Source organism: Mesoplodon bidens, assembly GCF_964165515.1.
Source record: "Mesoplodon bidens genome assembly, chromosome: 12".
NCBI lineage: Eukaryota > Metazoa > Chordata > Mammalia > Artiodactyla > Ziphiidae > Mesoplodon > Mesoplodon bidens.
In genome coordinates this window covers 31,003,159-31,018,862 of record NC_138168.1, presented here as the reverse complement: position 1 = coordinate 31,018,862, position 15,704 = coordinate 31,003,159, and the positions used below count along the sequence as shown (strand labels likewise).

Genomic DNA, 15,704 nt, shown 5'->3' with positions numbered 1-15,704 from the left:
GTGATTAAAGGCTTAACTCTTTCATTTTGGGCTTGTTTTTTTGTTTTGTTTTGTTTTTTGTTTTTTGTGGTACACGGACCTCTCCTGTCGCGGAGCACAGGCTCCGGACATGCAGGCTCAGCGGCCATGGCTCACAGGCCCAGCCGCTCCGCGGCATGTGGGATCCTCCCAGACCGGGGCACGAACCCGTGTCCCCTGCATTGGCAGGCGGACTCTCAAACACTGCGCCACGAGGGAAGCCCCTGGGCTTGTTTTTTTAATGAGCTCCTCTGATACCTGGCAGCTCATCTGAGCTCCTGACACTACTTGCTATACTCACTATTGTGATGTAATTAGATCTGGATTCAGAAAGTTCATTTTAACTGTGATATGGTGAAATGATTGGAACAAAATGAGACTAGGAGTCTTTACAGAAATCTAAGTGAAACCTGATGCTGTTGTACATTAAATTAGTGCACTGTGATGGAGAAGGGTAGACATATTAGAGACATATTTATTAGGTAGAATCAACAGGGCTTGGTGATTGATTGGAGATAGCAGAATGAGGATGAAGGAGAGATTAGGGATACATTATGCTAAAATTCATGTTGAAGTCCTAATCCCTAATACCTCAGAATATGAGTGTATTTGGAGATACGGTCTTTAATTAGTTAAGTTAAAACAAGGCCTTTAGTTTGGGCCCTGATCCAGTATGACTGGCATCATTAATAATAAGAAGAAATTTGAACACAGGTACAGAGGCAAGATCATATGAAGACTTAGGAAGAAGGTAGTCATTTACAAACCCAGAAAAGAGACCTCAGACAAAACCACCCTTGCCAACACCTTGATCTTTGATTTATGTCTTCCAGAAGTGTGAGAAAACAAATCTTCTGGTAAGCCACCCAATATGTAGTACTTTATTTTGACAACCCTAACAAATAATACAGGGTGATGTCCAATTTTTTGACTTAGGAAACTTGATGTTCGGTAGTTGTGCTCCCTGATATATGAAGTTTGGGAGGAAGAGTGATCTGGGGAATGGGAAGCAGACTGATAGGTTCAGTTGAGTTGGAGGTCTCATTGTGCCTTCAAATTGAGAAGCCATACATATAACTCAATCAATGGATCTGGGACTCAGAGAGATGTCTGTACTAGAAGTAGCAATCTATGAGTCATGAAGCGATATGTAAAATATCATTGAAACCTTATGCAAAAGGTGAAATCAGTCACAATATCTATATACTTGGATGTAGTTGTGTAGACTTGTCCTATGTTTCTATTTCTGTACAGTGCTATTAAGAACCTCCTACCAAGGAGTACAGATAAAGTTAATGTCAGTGTTAAAAGAAAGTGCTTCATGAATGCAGAAAATAAAAGAGAGAATAAGGATAAAATACTTAGAACAGAAGGCCAGGGTCAGTGGAGGAGATCTACAAGGGCCATAATGAGTTAATCCTTATTTAAGCCTACAAAGGAATGCAGGGAGCCTTAAAGACCAAAGGAAACATTTAGGGAAGAGACCATTGAGAATCACTTAGAGTCCATTTGATGACAGTTTACAGAACTTTTACAATTCCATTTTTGACATATCATTTGTGATTATCATGGCAGGAGAATAATACGGATAGAACAGTAGAAGAATATACTAGAGAAGCTGGTATGTCATCAAAATGCACCTTCAGGGGCAAAAATGTGGGTAGTGCTCTGTGGCAGCAGCAATATGCAGGCTGGACAAGGGGTTGTAGAAGCCAGGAAAAACAGGATTTACACTTACAAAAGAAGCCATCCTAAGGCACAGGGCTTGCAGTGACAGGGACTGAAAGAGAGAAAAGGGATTTTTAACCTTCCCTCCTCTTGATTCAACATATGAAAAGACACATATGAAAAGACAAATTCAGATACTTGGAAGAATGCTTGATTCATCCTTCTTACAATTTCACAGTAGGTAAAATGACCTTTTGATTTTAATCTAGGTGCTTGCTTTTCCTCTTTAGTTTGAGAAAACCAAGAGTTTTCCTTTAATAACTGTGCTCAAATTCATGAATTCTTTTCCAACATACTTGACCCAAATTCAATATTGTCTAAAGTTTTGAATTATTTTTGCTAATTATGATGATGGCAGATTTTTAGGTACAAATATACTTTTGCAGTGGACACAGCTAAAGATTCATCTTCAAGAATCAAAACATGAAAATCATCAAAATTTCTCTAAGTTCTTTCCTAAAGTCTGTGGAAAACATCTTGCATTTCTGTTTACTTTTTTGAACATATAATATGACTATTGTGAACCGTGATGTTGAAAAACACACTCAGCAATGGTAAAGCCTATTCAAAACTAGCCTCTCCAAAAGTCTACAACTTTTCAAGTTGTTGGAGTGCTACTAAAAAATATCAAACTGCAAAGATGCACTTCTAGAAATTATAAGTAATTTGTGCATCAAACAATATGTACAATAGTACTATACACTAAATTGGACCAGCTGCCTATGCCTACCATTACAGCTGGTTGCAAAGTATATAATTTATATTTTCGCAGTAGAGAGTGGGAAGGCTTTTTAAAACTGTGTTCATGCATTTATAAAGAGCCTTTTCCTGTTTTATTTTTTTAACCATTGTAAGCTAAAAAGAGGTGGTATTTTGGCACTATGTTTAAGGTTAATCCCTATCTATTATAGTTAAAAGATCTGTCAAAGGACTTTGCCTATGACCTCTTATTCCATCCGTATGAGTAGATGATTTAGACACATATTTACCTTCATGATATTCTTAAAATATGAGTTTTATTTTTAAAAAGGCATTGGCAATAACTAATAAAGGTATACTTGATAACAAATTATTGGCTCTTAAAATTTAGTAAATGGCATATATTGATCTAAAAGTTAAAAAAGAATGTTTCTATCGGTAAACTGAACAAGCTTCTGAATGGCACTGTTGCAATTTCTTTTGCTATTTCTTAGCTCTTTACATTTGGTATTTGATAACAAACACACAATATAAGGTATATTTATATATTAATCACTGGTTTCCAGTATGTATAATGGAATGGCACAAAATCTGAGGAAAAGGTTAGATGTAGAACAACTGTTTAGAAAAAGGGACTTAATTTTGAGATTTAGAATATCTGTCCCATTTCCAAACTTTTCTTTAAATAGTTTGAAAATAATTCAATATTTGACTTGGGTTGTAGGATTCACTTTTTTAAATAAATAGTGTCATGGGAAACACAAAATGTAGATTAATATCTAGTGAAAATGTTAATGGCTTATGAAATTTTACTGATGATTTTAGATATTTTTAATGGTCAATTTACATGATCAAGTTACATAAATTTTAAGCTTTGGGGTATCAATATTCACATTATCCAACTTTATTCAAATATTATTATGCATTTAGAATATGAACAGATTAATCTTAAATAAATTGCATCCTTCAATTCATAAAGATTCAAGTGATGTGACTTAAGAGTAAATTATATAAATGAAAAAATATTGTGACCTGACTGACTTTAGTGTACCTCCTAATACTAGTATTTATCTCCTGAAAGTAAAATGCAAATGTGTAACTGAACATCTAATAAAATTCTGTGAGGAGTATTTCCAAGTTGTTTTTTCTTTTTTCTTTTTTTTCTTTTTGGTTATTTTACTCTCTGATCTGTCTTTATTATGGTTCTGTTTTGATTAATGAGTGGTGACAAGAAATATACTCTCAGCATTTTGCCCATATTTCCAGGGTAAAAGGAACTGACACCTAATGGAAGACCGTCTCCTGTGCACCCCAGCCCAAGTTGGGGGTTCTTGAGTGTATATGATGGAGGAGAGATTTCAGGCCTCCTGAAGAATGGAGGAAAATAATTTTCTTGTCTTTGGGCAAGATAAAAGGAAAGGGATTGCCTCTTAAGAAAAGCTACCTCTTCAAGTGCTTTCCTTAGCTCTTAACATGCCACCAGTTGACTGTAGTCTGGGAGGAGCAACTTGGGTTGCCAATAACCTAATTTAGCAGATTAAAAAAGAGGAAAAGACAAAAGCTAAGTTTCTTTGAAGTGAGCCCTTAGAAAATACTATTAACCCATTTTTGAGCAATTGTTTTCACATACTTATATATAATTATGAAACTTCCATATTTATATAATTTTATTCAACTAGGTTCTATGCATTATGGAATAGAATATTCCACATTTGAAAAGAAAATAAATCTAATCATTAAATAGGATATCAGAAGTATAATTGTGGCTGCCTGAAATAAAGCTCATGGTCTCATTAAAACTTCTAGAAATGTAGTGATTTTAGTTACAAAAATAAAATGTTGAATTTCTTTCCATGTTTTATCCCTTTAACTTCCTATTCTTTCAGTCTGCCTTCGTTTGTCTAAAGATAGGGTACCCTCAAAGAGGTTCTCCTTGTTGAGTCTGTTTTCTATAACGTGGGGTTAATATTAACTCTCCATCTTGATAATTGAGAATATTGGAGATGATAGCTCTAATGAGCCTAGCACAGACCTGTTTATTATATTGTGCATGCTACTTTTAAAATCCCTCTGATGGTTTTTTCACACTCTGTTGCTCTGTGTAAGTAAGTGAAAGATGATTGACTTTTTAAAGAGTAAAGTGTAATATGTTTCCTTTCACTAGAGAAGTAGGTAGGTAAAGGATGTTTTTTGTTGTCAGCTTGAATAAAGATAACCTATGTTGTGGGTTATAACCTAAAGATTATGAAATTGGAATCAAGCAGATTTGGTTCAAATCCCATCTCTGCTATCCTAGGTCTTAGTGACCTGGGTTATAATTTATTTAAATTCCCTGAGAGTTACTATCATCTCTGTAAAAGTTGGAATTAAATCTTCTCTTTAGGATTGCTGCGAGGATCATAAATATCACAGGGCCTATCAGAGTAAACACATTCATCATATATGTAGTTGGCTTTGTGTGTGTGTGTTGGGGGGCATTAATTATCCTCATTTAAATTATTTTTTTTTACTTTTGCCTTACTTCAGGAAAAGCTTTAACTTCTTTGCCATACTGGTTTCTGTTGACCTAAAATAAATAGACTGCCTGATATTTCCCCAGCAAAAATGGGTTCCTTTGGGATCAGCAGAGAATTGCAATTTGAGGTCTGCAACCAAGGTGAGCCATATGTGCAAGTGTCTGAACAGCATGAGAAGGAAAAACAAAACAAAGCAGTTTTATAGAAGGGAAGAGGAAGTTAGGAGGGCTGTAGAAAACATAAGAGTCCATGGTTTTTCAATGGCTGAATACTTGCTAAGAAAGAAGAGGGGTTTTTCTTTTTCCTTTTGGGTTTTGCTGTTGTCTCAGGGCATGAGAAGTCCCCATTCTGGTCTCCCACCTATATTTAATTGAGGTTCTTGTTTATTAATTTTTTACATTTCAAATCCCTTTTAATCAAGATATTTATGATCAAGAGTCAGGCTTTCTCGTTTCAACAGTTTTTTGTCCCTCAATGCCAAAAAGGACCTTTCCTGGGTGTAGGGTCTCACGTTGAAAGGAAAGTGCACAGATAGGAAACCTGTTGAAGTCACATTTGAGTAACAAAGAGAGGTAGGGGGTAGAACTCTCAGGTACTTTTTATGTAGAGTCCATATGTTACCAAGATTGTAATCATTGGAGATCATCTGAAGTGTTACATCATCATCAAATGTTTGGTGACAGACTTCCAACAGGCCTGGTTCAGGTATCTTGGAAACATCTGTTTCATCAGATGTGGTCTGCTTCAATTCTGGGAAATCTGTACTTTCAGGTCACCAAATGATGTGCAGGTCCAGTCATGGTTCAGTGCTTACTTTAGGTGTGTCATGTTTGAGGACCTCTAAAATTGTGCCAGTTGAGTCTTAATTATGTCATTACTATGTTTGACTAAACCAAAAGACTAAGGGTGACAAGCATAGTGAAAGTGATATAAAACTGGCCAAACAGCACAGACTTGTCAAAGTATCTGGACAGTAAAATGTATTCCTCAATCACTGTGAAGTTTGAGAGGACTTCCACAGGTAGGGATAATCCTTTCCAAAAAGACTTTAACCACAGAAGAGGCAGTAGCTTGTCCACAAGGGAAGTCTTCAGTCTAGTATGAAACATCCAAATCATGAATAAACATATTTATATCCATAAGATGGAGGAAGTTGTATGAAATCAATTTGCCAGACCTCGAATGGTCCATTAAGAAGTTTAAAATGTCTGGGAGCAATACAAATAGGCTTCTCTGGATTGTATTTTGGACAAGTAAGACAAGTCAGATAGGCACCTTTTATGGCCTTGTAAATATTTCCCCATCAATATTGATTCATGAAAACTATCCTTTTGTCTGTAGGCCAATGGTTTAACACATGTACAGTGATGAGGGGTGGGAATTTTAGAGTCTCCAGTAAGACTGGGTTGTTAGTTGATCCAAGCCAAAACTTTCTCTTTTTATCAAACCTACAGTTGTATCAAACCTACAATCTCTTTTGTCCTTTTCTGGGGCTTATTGATGGGTTTCTCTAGCCAACTTTTCTAAGGTATTATTTGGGGAAAGATTCCTTGGACCATGACAGAGATTTGGCTGCTCTTGGTCCCTTTCAGGGCAACACTCCTTGTGAAAATATCAGCAAGGTGATTTCCCTTAACTGCAGAGTATCAAGTTTAGAATGCCCCAGAATCTTACTTATAGCTAAAGTGACAGGTAAAAGTAATGTGTCTAATAATTCCTGAACATAGAAGCCATTTTAATTTTATTTCAGATGGAAGTAAGGAAGCCACACTGCTTCTACAACATTCCAAAATCACAAGCTACTCCAAGAGCATATCTGCTGTCAATATAAATATTGGCAATTTTGTCCTTGGGTAAAATACAAACCAGTGTAAGAGCATATAATTCAGCCTGTTGAGCTGAAATAGCCATAGGTATAGATGCTGCCTCAACAACATCAAAAAGCGTAGCAATAGCATACCCAGCACAATATTTGCCATTGTCATCTTTTATATAAGAACCATCAGTGAAACCATGAGAAGTCAGTGTTACCCGAAGGAGTATCCTGCAGATCATCACAGGGAGTCAGGAGGTAATCTATCAGCATTAAGCAGTTGTGAGGGGCTTTGTCAGTGATAGAGGGGAGAAAAGTAGGGTTAAGGTTACTACAGTGCAAGAGTTATGTGAGGAGCAGTTAACAAAAGGATTTCACTAGAGGTGAAGCAACTGGCTGGGTAATGTTGAGTGTGATGAGAATTCAGGAGAGCTTTTATTGTATGAGGTACAAAAATGGTTAAAGGGGATCCCACAAAGATTTTCTCAGTGGTTTAACTAAAGGACAATGACAGTAATGGCTCTAAAACAAGGGGGGTATCTCCATCCCACAGGGTCCATTTGCTGATTACAGTATCTCAAGGGCATTTCCTTCCTGTTCAGTACAAAAAGAAAAAGAGAAATCTGATTATTGTGTTGCTCAAGGGAGGTAGATTTATTAAACTCTACCTTAAAAGCCTTAAAGTTTATGTTATCTGGCTCTTCCTATACTATGGGTCAGGCTTGTTATTCTTTAGTAAAACGTACAGAGGCTGATCTGTAAGAGAGAAATATGGAATCCAATTTTAGCAATAACCAACTAGATGGAGAAAACCTCACAGTTGATGCTTACTTCAGGGTTTTGGGAATCTTAGGACATCATGAGGTCTATGTGGATCTAGTTCTAATGATTGTCCTGATATCAGATGCCCTAAATATCAAACCTGGGTTTGGGCAAAATGCAAATTTTCTTTGATGACCTTATGTCCCTTTGAGGCTAAAAGTTTAAGCAATGGATGTTTTCTTCCTGTGAGGAGACTGAGAAGGAGAACAAAGAAGCAAATAACCTACATATTGAAACAAAGTAGAGCCTCTTTATATTACCCATATCAGCCTTCAGGATTTGTGAGAAATAAGAAGGACTTTCAGTAAAACTTTGAGGCATTACTATCCAGGTGAATTGTTTTTCTTCCCAAGTGAAGCCCAAAAGGTACTGGGTAGCTTCATCAACTGGAATACTAAGGAATGCACTGCTTAAATCAGTCATAATAAAGAATTGACATCTGGTGGGAATAGATGTTAGTAGTGAATGAAGGTTAGCAACAACAGGGTGTTGAGGGATAACAATGTTGTTTATTGACCCTGGACTAACCTCCACCCTTGGCTCTTAGGTTTTCCTACTGGAAAAATGGAATTGTTATGTGGGCTAGCAGTATAAGGCATAATGAAGCCTAGAAGTTTGTAATCTTCTATTATGGGCTTTATACACTGAAGGGCTTCTTTACTTATAGGGTGTTGACTGATTCTGGGGAGAGGTTTTGAGGCCTCTATTTGAATCCTGATGGGAGGTGTGCTGTGAATTTTGCCAATATCAGTTGGATATTTTGCCTATAAAGAGGGTGGTAACAATTCAAAAGGGACAAGTGATCAGTGTTTCCAAGAGTCAGTTCTAGTATCATCAGAGACAGAATAAATAAGAAGGTCAAAAGGTCATTTAGTTCAGTTTGATGATTGCTGTTAAATTCCAGAGTTTTTCTCTCCTGTTGGGGAAAAAAAAATCTGGCATCATGCTTCTCTAAGAAGTATTAGCCTAATAAATGAGTAGGGACAGAGGAACTAAGAAGGAAATGGTGTGTTTCTCTCAAAGGGCCTAAGTAAAACAGAATGGGTTCAGACACAGGGACCTGTTGAGGTTCATTAGAGATCCCCACTATTTGAACTGCTTTAGTACTCTGAAATAGGGGCTTCTTTATAGTATTGGTGTTGAGCACCAAAAATGTGGTTCCAGTGTCAATTAGGACTGGAAGAGATTCATCCCCAATCTGGAAAAATGTTTGTCCAAACCAATCTAGAGGTAGGATAAGGAAAAGTCTCTGTAGTTCTTCAGAGTCCTGTCATTGAAAATTGGGAGGACATTAGAAAGGCTGGTTAGAGGGCTGAAGGTGCCTAAAGCACTTACATTTATAACAATCTCTTTTCCAGTATCCTGGCTCTTTGTAATAATAGCAGAAGCTAGGAGTGTTTGGGTTTTGTTTAGCAGCCTTTATTTGCTGGTGTTGAAGATTAAGAATTTTGGCAGTCTTCCTGTGAAGTGACTCATCTAGAGTGTGAGAGAGCTGGTTTGTTGGATTAAGTAAATCTGGAGTAGACATAGTTTCCCATTCCATCCTGGCCCTTTTTGCTAGAATGGATAGGTCGAAATTCAACCCATTAATAAACATAGAGTTAAAAGCTACCCAGGTGGAATCAACATCTGAAGGAATACCAGAATTTTCTTTAAAAATAATCTAAAGTCAGTTGTAATAGTCATGATTGGATTCCTCAGATTTTTGTGTGCAAGTCTAAATTTTGTTCCAATCAACAGCCCTAGGAATTGCCTAGTGAAGTCACCTAGCAAATGCCCAAGTCTGATCATATAAGTTAGTGGACTGGTCTCCCAGTTGTAATCCTAGAGACCTTTCAAGATTTTCCCAATTAATGGTTTTCACCCAGTGCTGGGCCTGACTTTCACTGGCAAGCGTATGAACTAGCTGATGAAATTCAGAGAATCCAGGTTGATAAGTTTAAATTTCTCAGCAAATATGTAAGGATCTTCAGTTACTCTGGGAAAATCTTGGACCAATGGTTCACAATTCAGCTTTAGTCCAGGGAATATTAAAAAAAAAAAATAGGGGTTTAGCCTCTGGATCCTCAAAATGTTTAATTTTAAAGGGATGGGTTTTAATAAGTTCATAGGAAAAGGGAGTGGGGAGAATTTCAGAGAAAAAGAAAAGGTTGGAGAGAGAATCAGTATGGGGGAATCAAGGGTCTGGAGGAGGCATAGGTGGTATAGAAGGGTCAGAAGTAGAGGGAACTAGAGGCAGAGTCTGATGAGGAGCCAAGGGAAAGAGACAAGATGGAGCTGGAGGGGGAGCATGAGTCAAAGAAGCAAAGGAAGGAGAGCCTGAGGCTTCAAGAGCATTTTTATCTTCTAAGTGTTTGTTTGCCTCAGTTAATCTTAAAATCTTACTTTGCAGAGAGGCAATTTTAGACTTCTGATACCATTGGGAAGCCTCAAAATAGCAATTGAAAAAAAGCATTCCACTCAGTTCTGGAAATTTTTGAGCTATTGTAGTCCAATTCAGTTTTAAGGAAATTAAGTATGGGATTTGAAAAGTTCCCCATAATGGTCATTGATATTCTATATTGCCTTTGGTCAGGTTGGTCCATTTTATTAAAAATGTGTGTGGGGAAAGATTGTGGTTTTTAAATATTAAATTGGCTAGAGTCCCTATAGTGGGTGCACCCTCAAAATATTTAGTTACCTGGGATCTCGTTTCTCAGAAGTTTCTCTCTAGAGTAAAAGAATAATTTTTAACAGGTCAAACATCTTACAGCTTAAACAGCTCAATTCAAACAGCTTTCAAGCTAGTACCAGCCAATTCTAAGGTTAACAGTTTGGTCTTGGAGGAGCCAAACCAAAGGCTTTTTTTCAGCTAGTGTCCAGAGAATAGCCTATTCCTTTGAAATAGGCTGATGGCTTAACCGTCACTGTTTCAGTAAAGCAGCTCCTGTTCCCTAAGGAATGTGCTGACGGTTTCTCAGCCAGTTTTAGCTGAAATAGTCTTATCTCAAAATCAGACTCATGCAGAACAAGTCCTTAACCAGAAAAATTAAACTTTAAAATAAATCCCAAATAAAGTCAGGAGACCTTCAATTGCAAAGAGAGTATGAGCTTGGATCCTGGAAAAAGACATCTTCAAATTCTAGGGTCAGTAAGGAAAGCAGTGAGTGACAGTTGTGGGTTTCATACCCATTTGCTTACCTGCCCTCGAGCCTTCAGGGGTCTTCTGTGGTCCCCCATATGGGTCACCAAGATTTTGACCTGAAATAAGTAGACTGCCTTTTATTTCTCCAGTTAAGATGGGTTTATTTGGAATCAGCAGAGAATTGCAGTTCACGGTTTGTATCCATGGTGAGTCATGTGCAAGTCCCTGCACATCAAGGAAAGGAGAACACTTTTATAGAGGAAAAAGAGGAAGTTGGGAGGGATATAGTAAACAGAGTCCATGGCTTTTCATTGGCTGAGTCTGTAATGGGAAAGAAGAGGAGTCTTTCTTCTTACTTTGGGCAGTTCTATCTTCTCAGTCATGAGAGCCCCCCCTTTTTGTCTCTCAGCCCTATTTAATTGAGGTTTCACTTTATTAATTTTTTATATTTCTGCAAACCATCTCTTTGAAATTTGTCAATTTGTTCTAATTGCTACAACATCCTCTCTTTTTCCTCTTGTTTAGATATAGACTTTTTAAGTATTTCTATCCTGAACTCTTCTCCACCCAACCTGGTTCCACATGTTCTTCCTTGTTGATCACATAGCCAGTTGGTGTGACACAGTCAGGTAAAGGAATCTAAACTAAGGGTAAAATAAGGGAGGCAGAGCTCTCTGTGTGCCCCTATACAGGCAAAGTTGTCTCCTCTTATCGCTCCTTTTCAATATCATGCTGGAAATTCTAGCTAATATAATTAGACATAAATAAAGAATTAGATTGATTGATCGATAAATAAATAAATAAATGGTATACAGAATGGGAAGAAAGAACTGAAGTTGTCTTTGTTCACAGATGACGTGATTGTTAATGTAGAAAATATAAAAGAATCAACCAAAAAATCTAATATGTGATCATAGCAAGGTTTTAGGATACACAGTTAATATACAGAAGTTAACAGCTTTCTTATATACAAGCAATGAACAAATGGAATTTGAAATTAAATATGCAATACCATTTATAAAAGCAACCAAAAAATGAAATACTTAGGTATAAAACTAACAAAATATGTGTAAGATCTACATGAGGAAAACGAGAAAACTCTGCTGAATGAAGTGAAAGAAGAACTGAATAAATGAGGAGATATTCCATGTTCATGGTTAAAAAGACTCAATGTTGTCAAGATGTCAGTTATTTCCAAATTAACCTGTGGATTCAGTGCAATTCCAAAATCCCAGGAACTTATTTTGTGGATAAAGGCAAATTGATTCTAAAGTTTATATAGAGAGGAATAAGACCCAGCATAGCAAGCACAATATTGAAAGAGAAGAACAAAGTTGGAGGACTGACACTACCTGACTTAAAGACTTACCATAAAGCTGTAGTAATAAAGACAATATTATATTAGCAAAAGAATTAAATAGATCAACTAGATCAATGGATCAGAATAGAGAGCCCAGAAATAGTACCCCACAAATGTAAGCAGTTGATCTTTGACAAAGGAGCAAAGGCAACACAATGAAACAAAGATAGTCTTCTCAAAAAATGGTGTTGGAACAACTGTATATTCACATACAAAAGAATGAATCTAGACATAGACCTCATACCCGTCAGAAAAACTAACTAAAAATGAATCACACACCTAAAGGTAAAACAGAAAACTGTAAAGTTAGAAGATATCACAGAACAAAGTCTAGTGTTGGGTGTGATAATGACTTTTTAGATACAACACTGAATGTACAGTACATGTGAGAAATAATTGATAAGCTGGACCTCATGAAAATTTAAAACTTCTCTGTGAATGTCATTTTCAAGAGAATAAGAAGACAAACCACACACTGAAAAAAAGTGTGAAAATGACACATCTTTAAAGGACTGCTCTGCAAAATACACAAAGAACTTTTAGAACAGCCATGAGAAAACAATCTGATTTTAAAATGAGCCAAAGACCTGGACAGATACCTCAACAAAGAAGATATACACATGGCAAGTAACCATATGAAAAGATTCTCCACATCATATGTCATCAGGAAAAAACAGATTAAAACAACGAGATTACACTACGTATTTTTTCAGAATGGTCAAAATCCAGAAAACTTACGACACCAAATGCTGATGGGGTTGTAGATCAACAGGAACTCTTATTCCTTGCTGGTGGGAATGCAAAATGGTTTAGCCACTTTGGAAGACAGTTTGGCAGTTTCTTACAAAACTAAATACGGTTTTACCATGCAATCCATCATTCATGCTTTTTGGTATTTACCCAAATGAGTTGAAAACATATGCATACATAAAAACCTACACATGTGTGCTTTTAGCAGCTTTATTCAAAATTGCCAAAACTTGGAAGTAACCAAAATATTCTTCAGCAGGTGAATGGGTAAGTAAACTGTGGAATCCCCAGAAAATGGAATATTATTCAGTGCTAAAAAGAAATGAGCTGTCAAGTCATGAAAAGACATGGGGGAAACAAATTAATATCAAAAATTGAAAGAAGCCAATCTGAAAAGTCTACATAATATATGTTTCCAACTATATGACATGATGGAAAAAGCAAAACTATGGAGATAGTATAAAGGTCAGTGGTAGGCAGGGTTTTGGGGTGGGGGAAGTGATAAATAGGTGGAGCACAGAGGATTCTTAATGCAGTGAAAATACTCTGTATGATAAATACATGTCATTATATACTTATCTAACCTCATAAAATGCCCAACACCAAGAGTAAACCATTATGTAAATTATGGACTTTTGGTGAGTATGATGTGTTGATGTAGATACATCAGTTGTAACAAATGTGCCGCTGTTTGGGGGATATTGATAATGGGTCAGTCTATGCACATGTGGGACAGGGGATATATTGGAAATCTCTGTACCTTCCTCTCAGTATTGCAATGAATCTTACACTGCTTTTTTTTTTTAATATGGTTTTAATTAAAAAGTAACAGTTGGGTACATTTGTGTAGGTTTATTTCTGGACTCTTTATTCTGTTCCACTGATCTATGTATCTATCCCTCCACCAGTACCACACAGTCTTCATTACTGTAGCTATAAATTGACTTGAAATCAGGTAGACTGATTCCTCCTACTTTACTTTTCTTTTTAAAAATTGTTTCAGCTCTTCGAGTTCCTTTGCCGTTCCATATAAAATTAGGATAATATTGTCTATATCTATAAAAACTATTTCTGGAATGTTGTTAGGAATTGCATTACACCTGTATATCCCACTGTATATATGTACTGAATCTTCTTTATCCATTCATCTGTCGATGGACATTTCGGTTGCTTCCATGTTCTGGCTATGTGAGAGTGCTGCTGTGAACATTGGAGCGCATGTGCCTTTTTGAATTATGCTTTTCTCAGGGTATATGCCCAGTAGTGGAATTGTGTCATATGGTAGTACTATTTTTAGGTTTTTTTTTTTTTCCTACCTTTATTGGCCAGCAGACTACTTGAGGGGGATGAAGCAGGAGGAGAGGGTGGCTCCAGTGCCAGGCCGGTTGTGCTTCATGAGCTTGTAAGTGATGGAGAACTCACCTAGGTAGTGGCCGATCATCTCAGGCTTCATTTCCACCTGGCTGAAGGTCTTGCCATGGTAGCCGCCCACCATGCTGCCCACCATCTCGGTCAGGATGATCATGTCGCGCAGGTGCGTCTTCACCAACTCAGGCTTCTCCATGGGTGGCACCTCCTTCCTGGCCTTGTGCAGCCGCTTCAGCAGCAAGTGCTGCTTCCTCTGGAGGCCGTGGTTCAGCCGCTGCCGCTGCCTCACACTGTACGGCTGCATCAGCTGCTCACGGGACATGTCCAGCAGCTGGTTGAGATCCACGCAGTGGTAGGTGAACTTGAGGAAGGTCCACTTCTGCTCCACTTCCGCCATCTTGTTGGCTCTTCAGAAAACTAGTTTTAGTTTTTTAAGGAGCCTCCATACTGTTCTCCATAGAGGCTGTATCAATTTACATATTACTCAGCCATAAGGAGTAACAAAATAGGGTCATTTGTAGAGACGTGGATGGACCTAGAGTCTGTCATACAGAGTGAAGTAAGTCAGAAAGAGAAAAATAAATACCAAATATTAACGCATATATGTGAAATCTAGAAAAATGGTACAGATGAACCTACTTGCAGGGCAAGAATAGAGACGCAGATGTAGAGAATGGATGTGTGGACACAGAGGAGGAAAACAAGGATGAATTGGGAGACTGGGATTTACATATAGACTACCATGTGTAAAACAGAGAGCTAGTGGGAACCTGCTGCCTAGTAGAGGGAGCTCAGCTCAGTGCTCTGCGATGACCTAGATGGATGGGGTGGGGGGTGGGGGGTGGGAGGGAGGTCCAAGATGGACGGGATATAGGTATACATATAGCTGATTCACTTCATGGTACAGCAGAAACTAACACAACATTGTAAAGCAATTATACCCCAATTAAAAAAAAAAATGAACGACACCTCTGGAAAAAAACAACAACCCTGTATATCAATTTTAGATGAACTTCAAAAATTATTCTCCAAATCAATCAGTATCATTATGACCTTTAGAACAGTGTTAAAATGTCACTTGACTTTTTATTAAGGTAATGTGTGCCTGTTTCATTAAATTATAAACTAATTCAGGAGAGGTGATCTTTCAGTATCCATGCATATGTTTCTAAGGTGTAGCTTGTTGGTGTGCAAGAGAAGATATTCAGTAAATCTTTACTTTAAAAATTGCATTAGAATTATTAACTTTAGCAAGTTACATTACACTCTCAACATATATTTTCCAATGCATTACTCAGTATTCAAAGTAAAGCCATCCTTTTAAATCTTGATTCATTCCTCTTTCCTCCATGATGATACCCTTTCATGTATTACTTTTGGTAGTTTAGAAAATACTTCCATTTGTCTGATAGTTAATTTCATGAGCACATCAAAACTTATTTTAAATTTTGTCTTTTTATATGTAGGCTTTGAGAGAAATTGTTGGTTAATATCTAGGAATTTACG

At 37.2% G+C, this 15,704-nt stretch overlaps 1 protein-coding gene across 1 annotated transcript; it reads right to left on the bottom strand.

Moving 5' to 3' along the window:
- Window positions 1-13,955: 13,955 nt before the first annotated feature.
- Window positions 13,956-14,595, bottom strand: LOC308626442 (small ribosomal subunit protein uS19-like; the record flags this gene model as incomplete). Its single annotated transcript, XM_081251484.1, has 1 exon — window positions 13,956-14,595. One exon carries the CDS (start codon window positions 14,593-14,595, stop codon window positions 14,164-14,166), a length of 432 nt encoding a protein of 143 aa, XP_081107610.1. The 3' UTR covers window positions 13,956-14,163.
- Window positions 14,596-15,704: the final 1,109 nt, after the last annotated feature.